The following is a 27,943-nucleotide window of genomic DNA, read 5'->3' as shown; positions in this document are numbered from 1 at the left end:
TGTATCTGAGTTTTGTGATGCATCAATTTTTTTTTATTACTGATTAGATAATTCTTTGATATCAGATGAGGACACACCCCCTACTTCATTGCATCATGCGCCACACCCCCTAATAATCATTAAGCTGTGCTCTAAATAAAGATCTTTCAACCTACGCTCCTTGCATGATGATAATGAAAAGGTGTGGCCAATTGCCAGTCTGAGTGTTTGTTCGAAGGCTTTTTGGCTTTGTTGGATCGTTGTGAAGATGTCGGGAAGAGCTGGTAAAGTGAGGAAAAAGCGTATCAGTCGCTCAGCTAAAGCAGGCGTTGTATTTCCAGTATCCAGGTGAGCCCCCCCCCCCCCCCCCCACACACATGTACACGCTCACACACACACCCACACACTAGAATATGCCGCTACATGAGACAGACTCTATTGAAGAGGCGCATTGCAGTGGGCGCTCCTATATACCTGAGTGCTGTGTTGGAGTACTTGTGTGCAGAGGTGTTGGAATTAGCAGGAAATGCTGCTGCTGATAATAAGAGGAAGGTACATCATCATGCTGTGATCCTCGTATTGACTCACTCACTGTCTCTGTGTGTGTGTGTGTGTGTGTGTGTATATAGGTGATCACTCCAAGGCATATCCTGCTCGCTGTTGCCAATGACGACGAGCTTCATAAGGTACCCACACACACCACATCCACACGCCCACACCACACCCTCACAGCTACTCAAGGATGTCACTATCAGTCAAGGCGGTGTCCTACCTCACATACCAGAGATCCTATTGGTACGCAAAGGTCAAAGTTCAAAGTCCAAATCACATCCACCTTCCGAACCATCCACGGCCGGACCTAGTAAACCAGGTTCTGTCACAATGATCAATGTGTGTATAGTTTATATGCGTTGTATTTGCAGTCCCTAAAACTGCTGCTACAAAGAATAAAAAGGCTCCGCCAAAATCTCCTACAAAAACTGCCCCCAAATCACCAACCAAGAAAACAACTGCCAAGAAAACAGGTCCTAAAGTGAGTTTATATAGTGCGTCCTGTACTGTGTGTGTGACATGTGTGTTGTGTGTGTGTGACATGTGTGTGTATGTGTGTGTGTAGGGTGCAACTCGTGTGACGGTACTATCTGAGAAGACTCTATTTCTTGGCCAAAAGTTGACTGTGATTCAAGGAGACCTGGCAGAGCTTACAGTGGATGCTGTAGTCCACCCCACTAATGCCACCTTCAATATGACTGGGCAATGTGGTGAGGAGGCACTCACTCACTGTGGTTACACGTGACCTTGATAATGTGTTATTAGGCACCTCACTGAAGAGCAAAGGTGGTGAAAGTTTGGAAGCTGCTGTTAAAGAAGTGTCAGACAATCAGTCCATGGCAGTGGCAGAAGGTGTGGCCTCCCAAACTAGCTTGCTATAATTATATCCCATCATTCTAATAGGCTGTTTGATCTGTGCAGACAGAATGCATCTCTTAGTTTTGCTTTTAGTGCAGTTTTGGCTCCCCAAAAAGAGCTTGCCAAATAAATGTTTTACAGCCCATGGTCTTTTGTAGTTTTTGTACCCTCCCCCAGGACTTTGATCTAAGCATAATTATCATAATAACACATCACAAAACCCTATAATTATAGCTGTCATCAGTGGGTCTGGAGATGTGCTGCCTTGCAAACATGTGATACATGTCCACTCTCCTCAATGGTCTGCCAGTGGACCAGCTGTAACACAACTGCAGACTGCTGTCAACAACTGTCTCACTCTGGCAGAGAACAAGGGACTCTCTAGCATCGCCTTCCCCTCCATTGCCTCAGGGTCGTAAGTCAGTCTTGTACTCTATCTGTACTTAACCCGATAATCATAACATGTATACCTCATGTAACTATTTACGTGGTCTCCATAGGAACAACTTTCCCAAGCAAACAGCAGCACAGACAATCCTCCGCACTATCAAGGATTACTTCACTGGAGCAGTCAGTTCTCAGATAACCCAGGTAGGGTAGTGTGGGTGTGTGTGCGTGGGTGGGTGTGTGTGTGTAGTGTGTTATTCCTCCTCTCTCTCTGTAGGTGTATTTTGTGCTGTATGACATGGAGTCCATCGGTGTGTACACGCTAGAGCTAAGCAAGCTGGACATTTAACACAAACATCTCTTCTCAGGAAACATTTACTTTTGTAGTCATGGACAGAACGTGTTAGAATAGTTTCTTACAGTTTTCTACATTAATTATAATAATAATGATTTTGTTTGCTTATTATTATCTGATTGCATTACTTATGACAGTTGTACTTTGAGAACAATAATTATGAATAGTCGCGCGCGATCGAGGAAAACAGCTAATCTAACCCTAACCCGGCCTAATTGTATACCGTATACCGGTAATTTTTCGTGGGGTAAATATTCATAATTTTAACGTGGGCATGCAGGCTGACCTCCATGAAATTTTAACGTATATGCGTGCATGCATGGCTTATCGGACGTAGGAATGCCGTGCAGCCACGAGACTAAACGAAATTTTTACTCACGAAAACCACCTTTTCTCGAGTTGAACGAATTTTTTACCCCACGAAACTTACCCGCTCTAGGAATATCGTTACAGATTGCCGTCGAACCCTATAACCAATTAATAATATTTATGTTGCTATGATATAATTATGATCCATAACCAATAATATTAAGGCTGCACATGCATGCACATGCATTGGGTTAGGCTAATTACCCGGGCTAGCTAATAAGTATGCATAATTATAATAATAAATTTTTTTGCCCTATAACTAGAAAACGTAATCATACAGGGAAGGGCTGGCTATAGCACTATAATAATATTAATAAAAGTACAAAATGAACACACACTGTCTATTATAATAACCCTCTATGATTGCAGTCAATAATCCGTTGTCATGGTGAAGGCAGTTTCCACTACATTCTTCTGCTCTTGTGTGTGGATGCCTTTGTTACCAGTAGCAACAGACGAACTAGCACACCGACCAATGTACCTACAAGGGATAATGTAACATTATCAATACCGTAATGACATCACTGTGCATGGGTGGGTGGGTATGACATCACTGTGTGGGTGGGTGCTGGTGCCTCAAGAGAAAGCTTGAAGCTGCTAATACTTTTTTACACCCATCATTAGCAAGCCTGCCTACACATTAAGCCATGTAATATCTCTCTACAAGCAAGAGTATGAGGCTGCAACCAACTCTAGGCTCATTCTGCTTTTCCATTTGCTTTAGAATTTTAATTACATTTTGGGTGAGGTGAAAACCTGTACACACCCACCCACACACCACACACCCGCCCACACACCACACACCACTTACTCTACAAACTTCTTCTTGCATGTGGACGTGTGTAAGCGTGGCTGGACATAAGACCACGCCCCCATGTTCTTAGGTTCTTCTTGTACCCATCTCAACTCAGCTGAGGGATAACGAGTCAACTCACTCATCACCAGGTCGTATGGGAATGGGGATATCTAGGGCAGAAATTAATGATCGCCAATACTAATTATATTTGCAGTATACGTGTGATAAATATAGCAGCATGTTAGTCAAGCGAACATTGATAATCAATTGCCTCCTTTGCCAAATGTATATAAAGGGGTCAAAGGTCGTATATGTGTCTATGTAGGTACTGTACCTGTTCAATTCTGATAATGGCCACTTTATTGGTGAGGCCTAATCGCTGTCTCTCTTTATACAGCTCATAGTAGATCTTGCCAGTACAGAATAATACACGCTGAACTTTGACCCCTTCTCCACATTCCCTGTCCACATACACTCTCTGAAAGCTGGTGCCTACACACAATAAGAAAGGGGAGGAAGGAAAGGAGGAAAGAGAGGTTAGGCAAGGACACACATAACTATTTATCCACACATGTACTTACATCCACTAGTAGTCAGAGCAGTTGGTTGTGTTAGCCTAAACATGTACAGTATCACATGCAGGCACATGCATTGTACCTTCTGTCATGTCTGAGATTGGTGACCTGGCATCAGCGTGTCGTAGCAGACTCTTGGGTGTCATGACAACCAACTACAGTACAACATAACAGCACTAGTTACACAAACTCACACACATATACACCCACACACACACTCGCACACTAGCTTACTGGTTTTCTGAAGGGTAGTTGAATTTGTCTCCTCAGAGCATGGAAGATATTAGCTGGTGTAGTACAGTTGACCACCTGTGAAGGACATTAAGAGGTCACTCACTACACACATGCACACCCGCCCACACACACACACGTACCTGCCAGTTGCACTCATACAGTTGAGCTAGTGGTCTGTCCAGTCCTAGCTCTGGGCGCAATGGTTCAATGCTATCAGGATTATCACAGCAACCTATAGTGTGGTGGTACAGTGAGCACACAGTACAAGGCCTACCATACAGTACCTTGTAGGAACCTCTCTAATCTTGCTGACGAGTGTTCAGGACCCATACCTTCATACCCATGAGGTAATAGCAGCACTAGGCCACTCTGGCGGACCCACTTGTCCTGACCAGAGCAGATGAACTGATCTATGATGCACTATACAAAGGGGAGGGGCAATATCAACACTGCACACACCATTGGTACATAAATACAAATGTGTCCTGCTTAGAGCCTACAGTGTGGTCCCACTGTGTACATTGTAGCTAGTGTGTGTACAGTAGTGGGTTGGTCAAGTGAAGTGCCCTGTACCTACCTGTGCTGTATTGTGGAAGTCTCCAAACTGTGCCTCCCAGCACACCAGTGCATTAGGGTTGCTCATGGAGAAGCCAAGATCAAACCCAAGCACTCCAAACTCACTCAGAGAGCTATTGCACACAGTGTAGCTGGCTTGACCAGGGGACACATGAGACAAAGGGCTGTGTGTGTGTGTGTGTGTGTGTTGCAGCATAAACACAACACATGTACTAGCTGATGGAGATAACAGTTTGTAAAAACATAAGGACTAGACTAATTGACCTCAAGCACAGACAAGAGTATATAGTAGTATACAGCAATATTGGGTAACTTGGCTGTAACCACACACAGTGTACACCATGATGACTTTGCACAGCCTCAGAGCAGCTCATATGCCAATGAAACTCTCAGAATGGTGTATCACAGTGTCTGGGGTTTTTATTTCAAGATAACCCATAATTATTCAGTGATACTTTGCAGTTATGCATGTTGCTTCTCTTCCCCACTGGCCTAACACACCACCATCCCCTGTGATGGCCACCCCCTGTGATGGCCACCCCCTGTGATGACACTTGTTTGTATATAATTATAGGGAAACTCTCAAAATTATTGGGTCAAGCAAGGTCAATAATACACCATTCAGATTTCTCAACCCAGATTCATTGGCAGGCATATGGGCTGAAAGGTCAGTGGGTTACAAATGTGGTTACAGCCAAGTTACACAGAATATTGCAAGTTGGACTGTAATACAACCTCAGTGTAGTGTGGACTGCTGACTAGGCAATGCCAACCTTATTAGAGACCAGTATAATTATAGTAGCTACAGTATACAGTGCACACAGTGGGACCACACTATAGGCTCTGTACACTAGCTGCAGTGTGCACAGTGGGACCACACTATAGGCTCTGTACACTAGCTGCAGTGTGCACAGTGGGACCACACTATAGGCTCTGTACACTAGCTGCAGTGTGCACAGTGGGACCACACTATAGGCTCTGTACACTAGCTGCAGTGTACACAGTGGGACCACACTATAGGCTCTGTACACTAGCTACAGTGCACACAGTGGGACCACACTATAGGCTCTGTACACTAGCTACAGTGCACACAGTGGGACCACACTATAGGCTCTGTACACTAGCTACAGTGCACACAGTGGGACCACACTATAGGCTCTGTACACTAGCTACAGTGCACACAGTGGGACCACACTATAGGCTCTGTACACTAGCTACAGTGCACACAGTGAGACAACACTATAGGCTCTGTACACTAGCTACAGTGCACACAGTGAGACAACACTATAGGCTCTGTACACTAGCTACAGTGTACACAGTGGGACCACACTATAGGCTCTGTACACTAGCTACAGTGCACACAGTGGGACCACACTATAGGTTCTGTACACCAGCTACAGTGTACACAGTGGGACCACACTATAGGCTCTGTACACACTTGCAGGTCAATTAAGTTGTAGTATACATTTTCAGCTTTTTGCTTATTTCCCGTGAGGCTACGGTAGCTGAGGTGTACCTGTATTGTTTCTTGTCCACCATCTGATCATGGATGACATGATGTCTGTGTGCAAATGTCCCTCTCTCCACATCTTGTCCTGACAGTCTGCCAACAATCATAGTCACTATGGAGTAGCTATAGTGGCCATGACCACCTACCTCACATGATAGCCTTCCTCCAATAATGAGCCTATAGCAAATGCCTCTCCCATTGCCCAGTCAGCAATTCCTTTATCCAGCATGTCAGCACGACCAGCCAGAACACGCTTCAGAGCTACACACACACAATGGCACACACACACACACACACACACACACACACATAATGGCACGCACGCACGCACGCACGCACGCACGCACGCACACACACACACACACACACACACCCACTCGCACACACCCACACACACACACACACACACACACACACACACACACACACAATGGCTTACACCAGTAGAGCCATGATTGCATTACCTGAGTGGATGTTTAGCTCTGGTGGTACACTGGAGAACACAGCTCCAATGTGTTCCAGTCTCTTTATCTCCACTCCAGTCTGTGGCAAGCTCTTGTTACTGAAGTCAGGTCCACCATTCAAGGGGAAGAAGTCTAACAATACAATATAGACAATGTCACACACACACACACACACACAAACACTGTAGCCTCACCCTCCCAAGGTGAGTCCAGCCATTGTCCTTTAGCTAGTTCAACATCTTTAGACTTCTCATAAGCTCTCTTGCAGACATCATCATAAGTCTGTCTCTCACTCTTGTAATCCACCTCTGAAACCACACCCTCTTTAATGAGCTTGCCTGCATACTGTTCCACTACCGGAGGATGCTTCTTAATAGTCTGGTACATGAGAGGCTGTGATGGTTATATAGGGATAGTTATATATGGACACTCAGTGTAGCTGTGTGAGCATAGGCTCACGATGGTTGTATAGGGATAGTTATATATGGACACTCAGTGTACCTGTGTGAGCATAGGCTCACGATGGTTATATAGGGATAGTTATATATGGACACTCAGTGTAGCTGTGTGAGCATAGGCTCACGATGGTTATATAGGGATAGTTATATATGGACACTCAGTGTAGCTGTGTGAGCATAGGCTCACGATGGTTGTATAGGGATAGTTATATATGGACACTCAGTGTAGCTGTGTGAGCATAGGCTCACGATGGTTGTATAGGGATAGTTATATATGGACACTCAGTGTACCTGTGTGAGCATAGGCTCACGATGGTTGTATAGGGATAGTTATATATGGACACTCAGTGTAGCTGTGTGAGCATAGGCTCACGATGGTTATATAGGGATAGTTATATATGGACACTCAGTGTAGCTGTGTGAGCATAGGCTCACGATGGTTGTATAGGGATAGTTATATATGGACACTCAGTGTACCTGTGTGAGCACAGGATCACGATGGTTATACAGGGATAGTTATATATGGACACTCAGTGTACCTGTGTGAGCATAGGCTCATCCATCTCATTGTGTCCCTGTCTTCTATAACACACTAGGTCAATGACAACATCTTTGTGGAATGTATTTCTCCATTCAGCAGCAACTTTGCAAACATGCATTACAGCTTCCGGATTATCAGCATTCACGTGAAATATCGGAGCAGACACCACCTACACACACACACACACACAGTGCTTTAGGGGGGGGGCACACACACACACACACACACACACACACACACAGTGCTTTAGGGGGGGGGCACACACACACACACACACACACACAGCGCTTTAGGGGGACACACGCATGCACGCACACACGCACACACACACACACACACACACACACAGTGCTTTAGGGGGGGCACACACACACACACACACAGCGCTTTAGGGGGGCACACACACACACACACACACACACAGGCTTTAGGGGGGGGTACACACACACACACACAGAGCTTTAGGGGGGGGGGGGGTACACACACACACAGTGCTTTAGGGGGGGGGGGAGGCACTTACATACCTTGGCTACATCAGTGCAGTATGGGGAAGATCTTGCTACACGTGGATCAGTAGTGAAACCAATCTGATTGTTGACTATGATGTGAATAGTGCCGTGAGTTGTGTAGTCAGGGAGGTCAGAAAGATGAAAGGTTTCATAGACCACGCCTTGTCCAGCGAAGGCAGCATCTCCGTGCAGTAATATACTCATGGCACTGTCACCTATATGAGTGTAGGGTACGAGTGTGGTAGGGGACTAGGCACGGACTAGGCACACAGGTAGTGTGATAGTGTGGTAGGGGGACTAGGCACACAGGTTGTGTGATTGTGTGGTAGGGGGACTAGGCACACAGGTAGTGTGATGGTGTGATAGGGGGACTAGGCACACAGGTAATGTGATGGTGTGGTAGGGGGACTAGGCACACAGGTAATGTGATGGTGTGATAGGGGGACTAGGCACACAGGTAATGTGATGGTGTGGTAGGGGGACTACATTGTAGGCACACAGGTAATGTGATGGTTAACCTGCTGTATCTCCTTTATAGAACTGCTCTGCACGTGTCTTGCCCTGTACGACAGGGTCCACAGCTGTGAGGGTAGTGAGGGGGCAGGTGTGAAAGTGGTGAGGGGCGAGTGTGAGGGTAGTGAGGGGGCGGGTGTGAGGGTAGTGTACCTTCAAGGTGTGAGGGATTAGCCACCACTGAGAGTTTGATCTTTTTTTGTGTGTAACGGTTGACTCTCTCCAATGAAGTACCGAGGTGATACTTGACATCTCCTGATCCCTACACACACACACACACACACACAGTACACCCACACAGTACACACACACACACACACACACAGTACACACACACACACACACACACACACACACACACAGTACACACACACACACACACACACACACGCACACACAGTACACACACACACACACACACACACACAGTACACCCACACAGTACACACACACACACACACACACACAGTACACACAGTACACCCACACAGTACACACACACACACACACACACACAGTACACACACACACCCACACAGTACACACACACACACACACACACACACACACACACACAGTACACACACACACACACACACACACACACACAGTACACCCACACAGTACACACACACACACACACACACACACACACACACACACACACACACACACAGTACACACACACACACACACACACACAGTACACCCACACAGTACACACACACACACACACACACACACACACACACACACAGTACACACACACACACACACACACACACACACAGTACACACACACACAGTACACCCACACAGTACACACACACACACACACACACACACAGACACACACACACACACACACAGTACACACACACACACACACACACAGTACACCCACACAGTACACACACACACACACACACACAGTACACACAGTACACCCACACAGTACACACACACACACACACACACAGTACACACACACACCCACACAGTACACACACACACACACACACACACACACACACACACACACACAGTACACACACACACACACACACACACAGTACACCCACACAGTACACACACACACACACACACACACACACAGTACACACACACACACACACACACACACACACAGTACACCCACACAGTACACACACACACACACACACACACACACACAGTACACACACACACACACACACACACACACACACAGTACACCCACACAGTACACACACACACCCACACAGTACACACACACACACACACACACACACACACACACACAGTACACACACACACACACACACACAGTACACACGTACCTCATCCACAGGCTCTAGCATTGGGTCAAATTGACACAAGATCTGCTCCAATGGTTTCCTCACAACATTGGCCAGTACATTCAGTCGCCCCCTACACACACAAGTACACAGCTTAGTTAGTGTGGTGGGGGGACTAGTAGTCTCTCTACCTGTGTGGCATTCCAATGACGTAGCTCTCCACTCCGTGTTCACTAGCAAGGTCAATGATGTACTTCATGGCTGGAATGAGCACCTCACAACCTTCCAGCCCAAACCTCTTCTCACTTGGCCATTTCAACTTCAAAAACTCTTCAAACCTGCAGCAATTAGTCAGGGGGGCACAAAACACATTCCCCCCCCCCACACACACACACATTCCCCCCCCACACACACACACACTACCTCTACACACACACACACACTACCTCTACACACACACACACACCGCCCACACATTAGCTTACATGGTGGCTCGTACAAGTCTTGCTAACAGGATTCTTTTACTACGCTCATCCATACTCATGGCATTAGGGGCCTCAAACTTCTCCCTAATCCAGTCACCTGTGTGCGTGGGCGGTGTGTGTGTGTGTGTGTGTGGGGGGGGGATGGGCTACTCACACTTTGTCCTGTCATTAATGAACATGAACTCTACTCCGATGTTCTGACAATAAACTGTTTTGAGACGTGTGATAATATCCTTGAGTGAGAGTGCTGTTTCACTGCCTCCAATCTTGGTGGTCTTAGGTAGAGTGAACACCTACACACACACACACACACACACAGTGTACATATGTAACCAGTATATAACTAGAGTGTCACCTTGTCAAGGTTGAGGTTGCTATCGACGATGAGCTCTGGTGGTATGGGTGAATCCAGATCTGCCTCGTTGATGACTAGGGGGTCTAATCGCGCTATATTGTGGCCTCTGATTTGATATGCTCGAATGAGCGCTTGCACTGATAAATGGTCTTTAATATGGTCTGTATCCATGGAAACCTGGGGTCGTATGGATGGTGGTGCAGAGTAGGCGTGGCCAGGAGGTGCTCCAGCCGCAGCACGAGAGAAGAAGACATCCCAGGACTAATGGAAGCACACTCTCACACACACACACACACACACACACACACACACACACACACTGGGTAGAGACTTACTTTATGCACAGAACTCTTGTCTTGCTGCCAACTCTCATACATACTCTCCACATAAGTGCCAGAGGAACCGCTTAGAAATGGCTCAGCTGTACACACACACTGTAATAAATACATGTACACAGACACAAGTTACCAGCGCCATTGCTCCGCTGTCTGACTCTCGCTCTACAAGACCTGAACACAGACCCTCCACACACACGAAGCATCTTGACCAGTACAGTAACAGCTAGCTAGCCACGCCCACTTTAGTAGGCCCCCCTACTACCAGCCCCGCCCACCAATAAATTACTGATGCAGCCCAGATAACAGTAGTGACCAACCTCCTCTATGCAGCGCAGCCCGGGCCAGAGAGTGAGGCTATGCCTATGGCTGCCTACCTCGTGGTACACAAATGAGTTGTCGCGCATGTCATGATAGAGCACATGTCATTTGCACAAGACAAAGAGAGAGCAACCAGCCTGAGACGACTGTCCTTTTGGGTGAGCGCTACTGATAGCTTGATATAGCTATTGGATATTTTTTAGCAAGATGGTAGAGTTGGATATTAATAGTGACAGCCTTGTGTTAAAGTAGCTCTGTGTATACTGTCCTTATATTGTTCTCTCATGTCTTACTCACAGATAACTACTCAACGCTGCACAGCACAGCATTCAATCACTCTCATAATTTTATTGTCATTTCATCTTTTATGGGGGACGCCCCACTCTTATTATTTTTATCACTGAATGGCTGCTGACGTACGTATATATAAGAGCACTACAAGATACGACAGGAAAGGGTCAGTATAATTATTATGTATTGTCCCATGCATAGTGATGTAGTGTACTATCTGTTACTTCCTTTGGTATTCAGCCCCTTTAATAAGCACAGGATTATAATTATAGATCTCCAAGCCATTAGTATTAATGATTCATTGGATACTGAATTTATATGGATGTATGGATGGGGCTATGCCGCAACATAGAATGCTGGCTTTCTGATCGAGGAGGAGATGATCTATTATTGGCTATTGGCTCCGGGGATGGAGTGGATCTACCTCTGAGAGACAAAGGGCCAGTTACTGTATCATGTATGAATATTCTGTTGCTTGTACATATTTTCGTAACATTATCAGTAATTGACTCTAGAGTAGCATATTGTGCTCCCCTTTCTTCATCACTCAATCTGCAGGCAGTGTATGTGATTTTCTGACAGGGAAGGCTACTCGGGAGTCGGCCACACAAGGTATAGTCTAATAATTATTGTACAGTACTTCGATGATCTTCTCTGTTTTGGGTCAGATGCAATTGCCTATAGCCAGTTAAAACATCTCTTCTACTCTTGGCTTAAGAAATTGTATTTTATTATTGTACCAGCATTAGGTAGTTAACTCCACTTATGCATTGACCTCTACTACCGTGTAGCGGGAAAGTTCGTTATTTGAGAAATGTTGTATAGTTGTTCACATTTCAATGCCAAGAAACCATAGCTTTGCATGGTGTGTCTTCCATTTATTATTACATGAAGTGTGAAGTGTGTTGTAAGTTTGTACAGAGAGGACTCCCATGGTGGCAATGATCTGATGATGGCTCCACTGCTCTGATGGACCAATGCAGGAGAAGTTATTCTGTATAATTATTACACTAAATTAATGTATGCCACTGTTTGGATCGGTTTCTGTTCTGCTCAGCTTCTTCCTCCAACTTGCTTACGCAGGCTAAGCTTATTCTTAGTTCATTCTTAGTTCATTCTATAGTCTAGTATTATTGTCGGTTTGGTTGTTTTATGTTTTTCACCTGGTCATACGGAATCACTTCATTAATTTGTGCAGACCACACCTCTATCCACACATTGTACCTGCACATCCTGTATATATGGGGCCAGTACACCCCCACTCACTGTACTGATATGTGGTCACACCCCCATACATGGTAACCCTCTTGACCACACCTCCACTGATGCATTGTGTCGTACATGCTGTGTTTTTGTGTACAGTACACACATCATCCGTGTCTTTATCCCCACACCTAGTCGGAGGGAGCAGCAAGTTCTACTAAGAGCCAGCATCACCAACTAACCAACACACTACAAGACCTACCTACTACCAGCTAGGACAGCACACCACCCGGGACTTAATACGCCTTTGTATTACGATCATGATACAATTTGCTGCCCTCCCTCGCCCATGGATTGAATGATTATGGACACTCACAGGACAACTAAGAGACTGACACACAATAATAGACACCAAAGGTCCAGTTACTGTATCATGTACGAATAGTCTGTTGCTTGTACATTTCGCAACATTATCAGTAATTGACTGTAGAGTAGCATCTTGAGCTCCCCTTTCTTCATCACTCAATCTGCAGGCAGTGTATATGATTTTCTGACAGGAAAGGCTACTCTAAACAGAGGGAGTCGGCCACACAAGGTATAGTCTAATAATTATTGTACGGTACTCTCTGTTTTGGGTCAGATGCAATTGCCTTCAATCACTAGCCAGTTTAAAACATTTCTTCTACTCTTGGCTTAAGAAATTGTATTTTATTATTGTACCCAGCATTAGGTAGTTAACTCCACTTATGCATTGACCTCTACTACTGTGTAGCGGGAAAGTTCATTATTTGAGCCCTCGAGAAATGTTGTATAGTTGTTCACATTTCAATGCCAGGAAACCATAGCTTTGCATGGTGCGTGGGAGTTTCTTCCATTTGTATTACATGAAGTGTGTTGTAAGTTTGTATAGAGAGGACTCCCATGGTGGCAATGATCTGATGATGGCCCCACTGCTCTGATGGACCAATGCAGGAGAAGTTATTCTGTATAATTATTACACTAAATTAATGTATGCCACTGTTAATTTGGATCGGTTTCTGTTCTGCTCAGCTTCTTCCTCCAACTTGCTTACGCAGGCTAAGCTTATTCTTAATTAGTTCATTCTTAGTTCATTCTATAGTCTAGTATAATTATTGTCGGTTTGGTTGTTTTATGTTTTTCACCTGGTCATACGGAATCACTTCATTAATTTTTATACAGTGCAGACCACACCTCTATCCACACATTGTACCTGCACATCCTGTATATATGGGGCCACACCCCCACTCACTGTACTGATATGTGGTCACACCCCCATACATGGTAACCCTCTTGACCACACCTCCACCCATGCATTGTGTCGTACATGCTGTGTTTTTATGTACAGTACAGTACACACATCATCCGTGTCTTTATCCCCACACCTAGTCGGAGGGAGCAGCAAGTTCTACTAAGAGCCAGCATCACCAACTAACCAACACACTACAAGACCTACCTACTACCAGCTAGGACAGCACACCACCCGGGACAGACTCTACTATACCATGTAATATGCCTTTGTATTACGATCATGATACAATTTGCTGCCCTCCCTCGCCCATGGATTGAATAATTATGGACACTCGCAGGACAACTAAGAGACTGACACACAATAATAGACTGTTGCTTGTACATTTCGTAACATTATCAGTAATTGACTGTAGAGGAGCATCTTAATTTAGCTCCCCTTTCTTCATCACTCAATCTGCAGGCAGTGTATGTAATTTTCTGACAGGAAAGGCTACTCTAAACAGAGGGAGTCGGCCACACAAGGTATAGTCTAATAATTATTGTACGGTACTTAGATGATCTTCTCTGTTTTGGGTCAGATGCAATTGCCTTCAATCACTAGCCAGTTTAAAACATTTCTTCTACTCAAGAAATTGTATTTTATTATTGTACCAGCATTAGGTAGTTAACTCCACTTATGCATTGACCTCTACTACTGTGTAGCGGGAAAGTTCATTATTTGAGCCCTCGAGAAATGTTGTATAGTTGTTCACATTTCAATGCCAGGAAACCATAGCTTTGCATGGTGCGTGGGAATGTCTTCCATTTTTATTACATGAAGTGTGAAGTGTGTTGTAAGTTTGTACAGAGAGGACTCCCATGGTGGCAATGATCTGATGATGGCTCCACTGCTCTGATGGACCAATGCAGGAGAAGTTATTCTGTATAATTATTACACTAAATTAATGTATGCCACTGTTTGGATCGGTTTCTGTTCTGCTCAGCTTCTTCCTCCAACTTGCTTACGCAGGCTAAGCTTATTCTTAATTAGTTCATTCTTAGTTCATTCTATAGTCTAGTATATTGTCGGTTTGGTTGTTTTATGTTTTTCACCTGGTCATACGGAATCACTTCATTAATTTTTATACAGTGCAGACCACACCTCTATCCACACATTGTATCTGCACATCCTGTATATATGGGGCCACACCCCCACTCACTGTACTGATATGTGGTCACACCCCCATACATGGTAACCCTCTTGACCACACCCCAATCCTATGCTGTGTTTTTGTGTACAGTACACACATCATCCGTGTCTTTATCCCCACACCTAGTCGGAGGGAGCAGCAAGTTCTACTAAGAGCCAGCATCACCCACTAACCAACACTCTACAAGACCTACCTACTACCAGCTAGGACAGCACACCACCCGGGACAGACTCTACTATACCCATGTAATACGCCTTTGTATTACGATCATGATACAATTTGCTGCCCTCCCTCGCCAATGGATTGAATAATTATGGACACTTGCAGGACAACTAAGAGACTGACACACAATAATAGACACCAAAGGTCCAGTTACTGTATCATGTACGAATATTCTGTTGCTTGTACATTTCGTAACATTATCAGTAATTGACTGTAGAGTAGCATCTTGAGCTCCCCTTTCTTCATCACTCAATCTGCAGGCAGTGTATGTGATTTTCTGACAGGAAAGGCTACTCTAAACAAAGGGAGTCGGCCACACAAGGTATAGTCTAATAATTATTGTACGGTACCTTCTCTGTTTTGGGTCAGATGCAATTGACTAGCCAGTTTAAAACATTTCTTCTACTCTTGGCTTAAGAAATTGTATTTTATTATTGTACCCAGTATTAGGTAGTTAACTCCACTTATGCATTGACCTCTACTACTGTGTAGCGGGAAAGTTCATTATTTGAGCCCTCGAGAAATGTTGTATAGTTGTTCACATTTCAATGCCAGGAAACCATAGCTTTGCATGGTGCGTGGGAGTGTCTTCCATTTTTATTACATGAAGTGTGAAGTGTGTTGTAAGTTTGTATAGAGAGGACTCCCATGGTGGCAATGATCTGATGATGGCTCCACTGCTCTGATGGACCAATGCAGGAGAAGTTATTCTGTATAATTATTACACTAAATTAATGTATGCCACTGTTTGGATCGGTTTCTGTTCTGCTCAGCTTCTTCCTCCAACTTGCTTACGCAGGCTAAGCTTATTCTTAGTTCATTCTTAGTTCATTCTATAGTCTAGTATATTGTCGGTTTGGTTGTTTTATGTTTTTCACCTGGTCATACGGAATCACTTCATTATTATCAGTGCAGACCACACCTCTATCCACACATTGTACCTGCACATCCTGTATATATGGGGCCACACCCCCACTCACTGTACTGATATGTGGTCACACCCCCATACATGGTAACCCTCTTGACCACACCTCCACCCATGCATTGTGTCGTACATGCTGTGTTTTTGTGTACAGTACACACATCACACATCATCCGTGTCTTTATCCCCACACCTAGTCGGAGGGAGCAGCAAGTTCTACTAAGAGCCAGCATCACCAACTAACCAACACTACAAGACCTACCTACTACCAGCTAGGACAGCACACCACCCGGGACAGACTCTACTATACCATGTAATACGCCTTTTTATTACGATCATGATACAATTTGCTGCCCTCCCTTGCCCATGGATTGAATAATTATGGACACTCGCAGGACAACTAAGAGACTGACACACAATAATAGACACCTAACTGCTATTTTGCCATTAATATAATAAAAATAATTTTGCCATTAATTAATCATTAATTATAGCGGAATCATGCATGCCTGCATGATAGTAGTCTCGTGAATGAGTCGTCCTTTGTCCCACATGCATGCCTGCATATGATATAGTAGTCTCATGAATGAGTCGCCCTTTGTCCCAAAGAATAGCCCCGCCCACTTACTATGAGTGCTGCGCTTTAAATAAATTATGCTTGTAGCTGTGTACGTGTATGGCAGCATGATGGCTACTCTATCCCTCTCTCTGCAACGGAGGGAGTACCACCATACAATGGACCAACCAACCACTCCATCATCCTGCCACTTGAACAGGAGGAGAGAGTGCTACCTATTCCAGTGGGTAAGTTACTGTGTGTTAATATTATTATTAAATAGCTTTGAGCTTGTGTGCATGGATTATCTTTGTATCTAGGTTAGTACTGATTAGAGCGTTGTACAGTTGGGATCATGCCTCAGGGTGATGTAGAGCCTGTGCTAGGCCCTGCCTTAGGGACTAGCTGTGACTCTGTTGACCTGTTGTATGATCAGCAAGTCGAGCGTCTTGAGCGATCCTTACCTTTGGGAAAACTTGACAGTATAGCCTCTGTTCGATTTCTAGATTCCTTGTTTTTGGGATTCTGCCATCGCGTTGCGGTATCGGTAGCCCTGAAGGCATGGGATTTAGAAATCGGAACAGAGCAATACTGCCCAGTGGGGGCGCAATGATACTTAATGGTGATTGGACAGGAATGAGGCAGAATAGCTACGTTGTCATGACCCGATCGTACCGAGCATGCCACATGTCCTGGCACAGGTTCTATGTTGTTCTGAGACATGATACCTAACTGTTTACTGTTTACCTTGTTCTGTACTCTCTAGGGGTGTACAGTAATTAGGGTGGTACAACCACCAAGGCGAGTGTATGCTGTGTGGTGTATGGGTGACTATTCTATCCCTCTCTCTCTCTCCATGTGCAACGGAGGGAGTACCACCATAGAATGGACCAACCAACCACTCCATCATCCTGCCACTTGAACAGGAGGAGACCTCCTACCTATTCCAGTGGGTAAGTTACTGTGTGTTAATTATAAAATAACTTTGAGCTTGTGTGCATGGCAGGTGGCCCATTATCTTTGTATCTAGGTTAGTACTGATTAGAGCTTTGTACAGTTGGGATCATGCCTCAGAGTGATGTAGAGCCTGTGCTAGGCCCTGCCTTAGGGACTAGCTGTGACCCTGTTGACCTGTTGTATGATCAGCAAGTCGAGCGTCTTGAGCGATCCTTACCTTTGGGAAAACTTGACAGTATAGCCTCTGTTCGATTTCTAGATTCCTTGCTTTTGGGATCCTGCCATCGCGTTGCGGTATCGGTAGCCCTGAAGGCATGGGATTTAGAAATCGGAACAGAGCAATACTGCCCAGTGGGGGCGCAATGACACTTACTGGTGATTGGACAGGAATGATGCAGAATAGCTACGTTGTCATGACCCGATCGTACCGAGCATGCCACATGTCCTGGCACAGGTTCTATGTTGTTCTGAGACATGATACCTAACTGTTTACTGTTTACCTTGTTCTGTACTCTCTAGGGGTGTACAGTAATTAGGGTGGTACAACCACCAAGGCGAGTGTATGCTGTGTGGTGTATGGGTGACTATTCTATCCCTCTCTCTCTCTCCATTGCACATGGAGGGAGTACCACCATAGAATGGACCAACCAACCACTCCATCATCCTGCCACTTGAACAGGAGGAGACCTCCTACCTATTCCAGTGGGTAAGTTACTGTGTGTAAATTATAAAATAACTTTGAGCTTGTGTGCATGGCAGGTGGCCCATTATCTTTGTATCTAGGTTAGTACTGATTAGAGCTTTGTACAGTTGGGATCATGCCTCAGAGTGATGTAGAGCCTGTGCTAGGCCCTGCCTTAGGGACTAGCTGTGACCCTGTTGACCTGTTGTATGATCAGCAAGTCGAGCGTCTTGAGCGATCCTTACCTTTGGGAAAACTTTACAGTATAGCCTCTGTTCGATTTCTAGATTCCTTGCTTTTGGGATCCTGCCATCGCGTTGCGGTATCGGTAGCCCTGAAGGCATGGGATTTAGAAATCGGAACAGAGCAATACTGCCCAGTGGGGGCGCAATGACACTTACTGGTGATTGGACAGGAATGATGCAGAATAGCTACGTTGTCATGACCCGATCGTACCGAGCATGCCACATGTCCTGGCACAGATTCTATGTTGTTCTGAGACATGATACCTAACTGTTCACTGTTTACCTTGTTCTGTACTCTCTAGGGGTGTACAGTAATTAGGGTGTATGCTGTGCTTATGCTTGTAGCTGTGTGGTGTATGGGTGACTATTCTATCCCTCTCTCTCTCTCTCTTCATGTGCAACGGAGGGAGTACCACCATAGAATGGACCAACCAACCACTCCTGCCACTTGAACAGGAGGAGACCTCCATTGAGTGCTACCTATTCCAGTGGGTAAGTTACTGTGTGTTAATTATAAAATAACTTTGAGCTTGTGTGCATGGCAGGTGGCTTTGTATCTAGGTTAGTACTGATTAGAGCTTGCCTCAGGGTGATGTAGAGCCTGTGCTAGGCCCTGCCTTAGGGACTAGCTGTGATCCTGTTGACCTGTTGTATGATCAGCAAGTCGAGCGTCTTGAGCGATCCTTACCTTTGGGAAAACTTGACAGTATAGCCTCTGTTCGATTTCTAGATTCCTTGCTTTTGGGATCCTGCCATCGCGTTGCAGTATCGGTAGCCCTGAAGGCATGGGATTTAGAAATCGGAACAGAGCAATACTGCCCAGTGGGGGTGCAATGACACTTACTGGTGATTGGACAGGAATGATACAGGATAGCTACGTTGTCATGACCCGATCGTACCGAGCATGCCACATGTCCTGGCACAGGTTCTATGTTGTTCTGAGACATGATACCTAACTGTTCACTGTTTACCTTGTTCTGTACTCTCTAGGGGTGTACAGTGATTAGGGTGGTACCAGTGCTTATGCTTGTAGCTGTGTGGTGTATGGGTGACTATTCTATCCCTCTCTCTCTCTTCATGTGCAACGGAGGTAGTACCACCATAGAATGGACCCACCAACTACTCCATCATCCTGCCACTTGAACAGAGGAGACCTCCTACCTATTCCAGTGGGTAAGTTACTGTGTGTTAATTATAAAATAATGGCAGGTGGCCCATTATCTTTGTATCTATGTTAGTACTGATTAGAGCTTTGTACAGTTGGGATCATGCCTCAGGGTGATGTAGAGCCTGTGCTAGGCCCTGCCTTAGGGACTAGCTGTGACCCTGTTGACCTGTTGTGTGATCAGCAAGTCGAGCGTCTTGAGCGATCCTTACCTTTGGGAAAACTTGACAGTATAGCCTCTGTTCGATTTCTAGATTCCTTGCTTTTGGGATCCTGCCATCGCGTTGCGGTATCGGTAGCCCTGAAGGCAGGGGATTTAGAAATCGGAACAGAGCAATACTGCCCAGTGGGGGCGCAATGACACTTACTGGTGATTGGACAGGAATGAAGCAGATTAGCTACGTTGTCATGACCCGATCGTACCGAGCATGCCACATGTCCTGGCACAGGTTTTATATTGTTCTGAGACATGATACCTAACTGTTTACTGTTTACCTTGTTCTGTACTCTCTAGGGGTGTACAGTAATTAGGGTGGTACGAGTGTATGCTGTGCTTATGCTTGTAGCTGTGTGGTGTATGGGTGACTATTCTATCCCTCTCTCTCTCTCTTCTGTGCAACGGAGGGAGTACCACCATAGAATGGACCAACCAATCACTCCATCATCCTGCCACTTGAACAGGAGGAGACCTCCATTGAGTGCTACCTATTCCAGTGGGTAAGGTTAATTATAAAATAACTTTGAGCTTGTGTGCATGGCAGGTGGCCCATTATCTTTGTATCTAGGTTAGTACTGATTAGAGCTTTGTACAGTTGGGATCATGCCTCAGGGTGATGTAGAGCCTGTGCTAGGCCCTGCCTTAGGGACTAGCTGTGACCCTGTTGACCTGTTGTATGATCAGCAAGTCGAGCGTCTTGAGCGATCCTTACCTTTGGGAAAACTTGACAGTATAGCCTCTGTTTGATTTCTAGATTCCTTGCTTTTGGGATCCTGCCATTGCGTTGCGGTATCGGTAGCCCTGAAGGCAGGGGATTTAGAAATCGGAACAGAGCAATACTGCCCAGTGGGGCGCAATGACACTTACTGGTGATTGGACAGGAATGAAACAGAATAGCTACGTTGTCATGACCCGATCGTACCGAGCATGCCACATGTCCTGGCACAGGATTTATATTGTTCTGAGACATGATACCTAACTGTTTACTGTTTACCTTGTTCTGTACTGGTGTACAGTAATTAGAGTGGTACGAGTGTATGCTGTGCTTATGCTTGTAGCTGTGTGGTGTATGGGTGACTATTCTATCCCTCTCTCTCTCTCTTCATGTGCAACGGAGGGAGTACCACATAGAATGGACTAACCAACCACTCCATCATCCTGCCACTTGAACAGGAGGAGACCTCCATTGACTTAACCAGTGGGTAAGGTTAATTATAAAATAACTTTGAGCTTGTGTGCATGGCAGGTGGCCCATTATCTTTGTATCTAGGTTTGTATCTAGGTTAGTACTGATTAGAGCTTTGTACAGTTGGGATCATGCCTCAGGGTGATGTAGAGCCTGTGCTAGGCCCTGCCTTAGGGACTAGCTGTGACCCTGTTGACCTGTTGTATGATCAGCAAGTCGAGCGTCTTGAGCGATCCTTACCTTTGGGAAAACTTGACAGTATAGCCTCTGTTCGATTTCTAGATTCCTTGCTTTTGGGATCCTGCCATCGCGTTGCGGTATCGGTAGCCCTGAAGGCATGGGATTTAGAAATCGGAACAGAGCAATACTGCCCAGTGGGGGCGCAATGACACTTACTGGTGATTGGACAGGAATGAGGCAGAATAGCTACGTTGTCATGACCCGATCGTACCGAGCATGCCACATGTCCTGGCACAGGTTCTATATTGTTCTGAGACATGATACCTAACTGTTTACTGTTTACCTTGTTCTGTACTCTCTAGGGGTGTACAGTAATTAGGGTGGTACAACCAAGGCGAGTGTATGCTGTGCTTATGCTTGTAGCTGTGTGGTGTATGGGTGACTATTCTATCCCTCTCTCTCTCTTCATGTGCAACGGAGGGAGTACCACCATACAATGGATCAACCAACCACTCCATCATCTGAACAGGAGGAAACCTCCATTGAGTGCTACCTATTCCAGTGGGTAAGTTACTGTGTGTTAATTATAAAATAGCTTTGAGCTTGTGTGCATGGCAGGTGGCCCATTATCTTTGTATCTAGGTTAGTACTGATTAGAGCTTTGTACAGTTGGGATCATGCCTCAGGGTGATGTAGAGCCTGTGCTAGGCCCTGCCTTAGGGACTAGCTGTGACCCTGGGATTTATAAATCGGAACAGAGGGCGCAATGACACTTACTGGTGATTGGACAGCAGAATAGCTACATGATCGTACCGAGCATGCCACATGTCCTTCTATGTTGTTCTGAGACATGATACCTTACTGTTCACTGTTTACCTTGTTCTGTACTCTCTAGGGGTGTACAGTAATTAGGGTGGAACAACCAAAGCGAGTGTATGCTAATTCATTAATTCATTATGAACTTGTGCCGCAATTTCAATGATTTATACAGCAATTTAGTACATTAATCTTTATTAGTCATCTGAATGTGTTGACAGTTATGAACCTTTAAACTCTTGTAATATGGAATGTAATGTACTACCAAGTAAGGTAATGCTGGAGAAACCTTGCCAAGACTCTGTAATATGGAATGTGATGTACTACCATATAAGGTAATGCTGGAGAAACCTTAGTGAGAACGATTTTAGTTTAACTAGCAACCCAGCAGTCTAGCTCATTATTCAGCCTCTTCTACCTCTGCTCTACCTCAAGTTCTCTTCTACCTTCTCTATACTCTACTGAGGAACCCAGCCCAGCAGCCTCTATGTCCATCAGATCTCCTCTACCTAACCCAGTACTGCTCCAAGCTATAAGGTTTGTAGAGCTTTGTGTTAGCTAGCACTGGCTTTGTGTTAGCTTAATTGCCTGATCGAAGTAGCTTGTGTCAGGTCAGTGTCTAAGTGTTGGTATAGCTGCCTACCAGCTTCAATCCTACCAATGTCAGCTTCCCAATGTCAGCTTCAAGCCTCCTACAGCTGAGCGCTGGCTTTAGCTTGTAGCTTGTGTGTATGTAAGCCGCCTGCTATGGCAGCTTTTTATTTTTTGTCGCGGCCTGAAATCGAGACTGGTAGTAATTAGCCTCGATTCTTCTCCTGGCGCGTGTATTAAGTTCAAAAACAGCTCAACACTTTTTTTTAGGTAAATAAAATTCTTAAGTTAAATCAGTATTTTTTTTCTTACAGACAAGAGCATCAGAATATTAAGAGACATCAAAGACGCCAAGTATCAAGAAACACCAAGTATCAAGAGGAGACTCCAGGCCAAACGTTAGTCGTAAATAGTGTGATTATGTTTTTGCTCATTCGAGACAATTAAAAAAGAAGGAGGTAAAACATATCATGCTGTACATACAATTAAGATGACTAGCATCATTATAGTGTGCAATAATTTATTTGCTGGTTTTGCCTGCTATCTAAAAAAATTAGGCAAGCCCGTGTTTAAATAGTGTGCAATATTTCATTTGCTGGTTTAGCCAGCTTCTGACGGGGAGCCTTGCACGCCCTAATCTAAAAAAATTAGGCAAAAAGGGAGAGCCCGTATTTAAATAGTGTGCAATATTTCATTTGCTGGTTTAGCCAGCTTCTGACGGGGAGCCTTGCACGCCCTAATCTAAAAAACATTAGGCAAAAAGGGAGAGCCCGCATTTAAATAGTGTGCAATATTTCATTTGCTGGTTTAGCCAGCTTCTGACGGGGAGCCTTGCACGCCCTAATCTAAAAAACATTAGGCAAAAAGGGAGAGCCCGCATTTAAATAGTGTGCAATATTTCATTTGCTGGTTTAGCCAGCTTCTGACGGGGAGCCTTGCACGCCCTAATCTAAAAAACATTAGGCAAAAAGGGAGAGCCCGCATTTAAATAGTGTGCAATATTTCATTTGCTGGTTTAGCCAGCTTCTGACGGGGAGCCTTGCACGCCCTAATCTAAAAAACATTAGGCAAAAAGGGAGAGCCCGTATTTAAATAGTGTGCAATATTTCATTTGCTGGTTTAGCCAGCTTCTGACGGGGAGCCTTGCACGCCCTAATCTAAAAAACATTAGGCAAAAAGGGAGAGCCCGTATTTAAATAGTGTGCAATATTTCATTTGCTGGTTTAGCCAGCTTCTGACGGGGAGCCTTGCACGCCCTAATCTAAAAAACATTAGGCAAAAAGGGAGAGCCCGTATTTAAATAGTGTGCAATATTTCATTTGCTGGTTTAGCCAGCTTCTGACGGGGAGCCTTGCACGCCCTAATCTAAAAAACATTAGGCAAAAAGGGAGAGCCCGTATTTAAATAGTGTGCAATATTTCATTTGCTGGTTTAGCCAGCTTCTGACGGGGAGCCTTGCACGCCCTAATCTAAAAAACATTAGGCAAAAAGGGAGAGCCCGTATTTAAATAGTGTGCAATATTTCATTTGCTGGTTTAGCCAGCTTCTGACGGGGAGCCTTGCACGCCCTAATCTAAAAAACATTAGGCAAAAAGGGAGAGCCCGTATTTAAATAGTGTGCAATATTTCATTTGCTGGTTTAGCCAGCTTCTGACGGGGAGCCTTGCACGCCCTAATCTAAAAAACATTAGGCAAAAAGGGAGAGCCCGTATTTAAATAGTGTGCAATATTTCATTTGCTGGTTTAGCCAGCTTCTGACGGGGAGCCTTGCACGCCCTAATCTAAAAAACATTAGGCAAAAAGGGAGAGCCCGTATTTAAATAGTGTGCAATATTTCATTTGCTGGTTTAGCCAGCTTCTGACGGGGAGCCTTGCACGCCCTAATCTAAAAAACATTAGGCAAAAAGGGAGAGCCCGTATTTAAATAGTGTGCAATATTTCATTTGCTGGTTTAGCCAGCTTCTGACGGGGAGCCTTGCACGCCCTAATCTAAAAAACATTAGGCAAAAAGGGAGAGCCCGTATTTAAATAGTGTGCAATATTTCATTTGCTGGTTTAGCCAGCTTCTGACGGGGAGCCTTGCACGCCCTAATCTAAAAAACATTAGGCAAAAAGGGAGAGCAAATAGTGTGCAATATTTCATTTGCAGGTTTAGCCAGCTTCTGACAGGGAGCCTTACAATAAATTAGTGGTTTTGCTTAGTGCATTGTTTGTTTTAGTGAAGAAAAAAGTGCAGTAAACATGAAAAGAAAAGAAAAAAGTGGTTTTGCTTATAAGCTTAAGTAGTGCTTGATGATGAAAAGACAAAAGTAGGTTAGCTTTATTAGTGCAGTATTTGCTGGTTTAAGTGAAAAAAAAGTTGTTTTGTTAATAGTGGTTTGCTGAAAAAAAAAGTGAAGTCAGTCAAAGTTGTTTTGCAATATGAAAACAAGTGCAGAAGGTAGTTTAGCTTATTAAAAGTTTGTATTTTAAGTAAAGTAAAAGTAGTACCTCAGTGCAGTAGAGGAAGCCAAAGGAAGCCAAAGTAGATATGCTATGGAATTTAGAAACCATAAGTACTGAAGTATTGCCATCATCTGCTATAAAAGAGAGTGAGCAAAAAGGGAGGAGGGTGGGCGTGGCTGAGGGTGGGAAAGTTGGCTAGAGTGTGCGGTAAAGTACTTGAGCTAGAGTTGTGGTTAAGTACTCTAACAACAGCTAGAGTTGTGGTTAAGTACTCTAACAACAGCTAGAGTTGTGGTTAAGTACTCTAACAACAGCTAGAGTTGTGGTTAAGTACTCTAACAACAGCTAGAGTTGTGGTTAAGTACTCTAACAACAGCTAGAGTTGTGGTTAAGTACTCTAACAACAGCTAGAGTTGTGGTTAAGTACTCTAACAACAGCTAGAGTTGTGGTTAAGTACTCTAACAACAGCTAGAGTTGTGGTTAAGTACTCTAACAACAGCTAGAGTTGTGGTTAAGTACTCTAACAACAGCTAGAGTTGTGGTTAAGTACTCTAACAACAGCTAGAGTTGTGGTTAAGTACTCTAACAACAGCTAGAGTTGTGGTTAAGTACTCTAACAACAGCTAGAGTTGTGGTTAAGTACTCTAACAACAGCTAGAGTTGTGGTTAAGTACTCTAACAACAGCTAGAGTTGTGGTTAAGTACTCTAACAACAGCTAGAGTTGTGGTTAAGTACTCTAACAACAGCTAGAGTTGTGGTTAAGTACTCTAACAACAGCTAGAGTTGTGGTTAAGTACTCTAACAACAGCTAGAGTTGTGGTTAAGTACTCTAACAACAGCTAGAGTTGTGGTTAAGTACTCTAACAACAGCTAGAGTTGTGGTTAAGTACTCTAACAACAGCTAGAGTTGTGGTTAAGTACTCTAACAACAGCTAGAGTTGTGGTTAAGTACTCTAACAACAGCTAGAGTTGTGGTTAAGTACTCTAACAACAGCTAGAGTTGTGGTTAAGTACTCTAACAACAGCTAGAGTTGTGGTTAAGTACTCTAACAACAGCTAGAGTTGTGGTTAAGTACTCTAACAACAGCTAGAGTTGTGGTTAAGTACTCTAACAACAGCTAGAGTTGTGGTTAAGTACTCTAACAACAGCTAGAGTTGTGGTTAAGTACTCTAACAACAGCTAGAGTTGTGGTTAAGTACTCTAACAACAGCTAGAGTTGTGGTTAAGTACTCTAACAACAGCTAGAGTTGTGGTTAAGTACTCTAACAACAGCTAGAGTTGTGGTTAAGTACTCTAACAACAGCTAGAGTTGTGGTTAAGTACTCTAACAACAGCTAGAGTTGTGGTTAAGTACTCTAACAACAGCTAGAGTTGTGGTTAAGTACTCTAACAACAGCTAGAGTTGTGGTTAAGTACTCTAACAACAGCTAGAGTTGTGGTTAAGTACTCTAACAACAGCTAGAGTTGTGGTTAAGTACTCTAACAACAGCTAGAGTTGTGGTTAAGTACTCTAACAACAGCTAGAGTTGTGGTTAAGTACTCTAACAACAGCTAGAGTTGTGGTTAAGTACTCTAACAACAGCTAGAGTTGTGGTTAAGTACTCTAACAACAGCTAGAGTTGTGGTTAAGTACTCTAACAACAGCTAGAGTTGTGGTTAAGTACTCTAACAACAGCTAGAGTTGTGGTTAAGTACTCTAACAACAGCTAGAGTTGTGGTTAAGTACTCTAACAACAGCTAGAGTTGTGGTTAAGTACTCTAACAACAGCTAGAGTTGTGGTTAAGTACTCTAACAACAGCTAGAGTTGTGGTTAAGTACTCTAACAACAGCTAGAGTTGTGGTTAAGTACTCTAACAACAGCTAGAGTTGTGGTTAAGTACTCTAACAACAGCTAGAGTTGTGGTTAAGTACTAGGGTTAGGGTTAGGGTTAGGGTTAGGGTTAGGGTTAGGGTTAGGGTTAGGGTTAGGGTTAGGGTTAGGGTTAGGGTTAGGGTTAGGGTTAGGGTTAGGGTTAGGGTTAGGGTTAGGGTTAGGGTTAGGGTTAGGGTTAGGGTTAGGGTTAGGGTTAGGGTTAGGGTTAGGGTTAGGGTTAGGGTTAGGGTTAGGGTTAGGGTTAGGGTTAGGGTTAGGGTTAGGGTTAGGGTTAGGGTTAGGGTTAGGGTTAGGGTTAGGGTTAGGGTTAGGGTTAGGGTTAGGGTTAGGGTTAGGGTTAGGGTTAGGGTTAGGGTTAGGGTTAGGGTTAGGGTTAGGGTTAGGGTTAGGGTTAGGGTTAGGGTTAGGGTTAGGGTTAGGGTTAGGGTTAGGGTTAGGGTTAGGGTTAGGGTTAGGGTT

At 44.5% G+C, this 27,943-nt stretch overlaps 2 protein-coding genes and 2 long non-coding RNA genes across 11 annotated transcripts; 3 read left to right on the top strand and 1 right to left on the bottom strand.

The window, feature by feature from the left end:
• Positions 1 to 136: 136 nt before the first annotated feature.
• LOC135345384 (core histone macro-H2A.1-like) lies at positions 137 to 2,262 on the top strand. The gene is made up of 10 exons (XM_064542844.1): positions 137 to 327; positions 390 to 531; positions 609 to 665; positions 712 to 850; positions 903 to 1,012; positions 1,097 to 1,241; positions 1,297 to 1,383; positions 1,624 to 1,804; positions 1,890 to 1,980; positions 2,054 to 2,262. The coding sequence occupies exons 1-10, from the start codon at positions 248 to 250 to the stop codon at positions 2,123 to 2,125; spliced, it is 1,104 nt and encodes a 367-aa protein (XP_064398914.1). The 5' UTR covers positions 137 to 247; the 3' UTR covers positions 2,126 to 2,262.
• Positions 2,263 to 2,725: 463 nt separating this feature from the next.
• LOC135345188 (2-oxoglutarate dehydrogenase complex component E1-like) lies at positions 2,726 to 11,438 on the bottom strand. 3 transcript variants are annotated; one of them, XM_064542596.1, is made up of 23 exons: positions 11,283 to 11,438; positions 11,150 to 11,235; positions 10,815 to 11,075; positions 10,614 to 10,752; positions 10,460 to 10,556; positions 10,166 to 10,312; positions 10,017 to 10,107; positions 8,830 to 8,938; positions 8,682 to 8,744; positions 8,179 to 8,378; positions 7,653 to 7,823; positions 6,850 to 7,048; positions 6,656 to 6,787; positions 6,338 to 6,452; positions 6,198 to 6,284; positions 4,683 to 4,845; positions 4,390 to 4,525; positions 4,246 to 4,337; positions 4,106 to 4,180; positions 3,954 to 4,026; positions 3,631 to 3,788; positions 3,312 to 3,466; positions 2,726 to 2,981 (listed from the first exon to the last, which is right to left on the bottom strand). In XM_064542596.1, exons 1-23 carry the CDS (start codon positions 11,353 to 11,355, stop codon positions 2,870 to 2,872), a joined length of 2,934 nt encoding a protein of 977 aa, XP_064398666.1. In that variant the 5' UTR covers positions 11,356 to 11,438; the 3' UTR covers positions 2,726 to 2,869. The 3 variants fall into 3 exon arrangements, with proteins under 3 accessions (XP_064398666.1, XP_064398750.1, XP_064398813.1); XM_064542680.1 differs by having other exon boundaries at positions 10,815 to 10,991; XM_064542743.1 differs by lacking the exons at positions 2,726 to 2,981; positions 3,312 to 3,466 and having other exon boundaries at positions 3,647 to 3,788; positions 3,878 to 4,026.
• Positions 11,439 to 11,467: 29 nt separating this feature from the next.
• On the top strand, positions 11,468 to 17,044 carry LOC135345487 (uncharacterized). Of its 6 annotated transcripts, none has more exons than XR_010397811.1 (9): positions 11,468 to 11,628; positions 11,770 to 11,927; positions 12,114 to 12,218; positions 12,320 to 13,381; positions 13,498 to 13,559; positions 14,372 to 14,755; positions 15,550 to 15,789; positions 15,906 to 15,967; positions 16,765 to 17,044. It is a non-coding gene; the product is annotated as an uncharacterized LOC135345487 (long non-coding RNA). The 6 variants fall into 6 exon arrangements; XR_010397778.1 differs by having other exon boundaries at positions 12,114 to 12,373; positions 12,683 to 13,381; XR_010397772.1 differs by having other exon boundaries at positions 12,114 to 12,757; positions 13,160 to 13,381.
• A 4,984-nt stretch (positions 17,045 to 22,028) lies between these two features.
• LOC135330788 (uncharacterized) lies at positions 22,029 to 23,508 on the top strand. The gene is made up of 2 exons (XR_010392872.1): positions 22,029 to 22,320; positions 23,477 to 23,508. It is a non-coding gene; the product is annotated as an uncharacterized LOC135330788 (long non-coding RNA).
• Positions 23,509 to 27,943: the final 4,435 nt, after the last annotated feature.

Source organism: Halichondria panicea, chromosome 1 (assembly GCF_963675165.1).
Source record: "Halichondria panicea chromosome 1, odHalPani1.1, whole genome shotgun sequence".
NCBI classification, from domain to species: Eukaryota; Metazoa; Porifera; class Demospongiae; order Suberitida; family Halichondriidae; genus Halichondria; species Halichondria panicea.
Note: the sequence above shows the minus strand (reverse complement) of the source record. Positions and strands in the feature narration are given on the sequence as shown.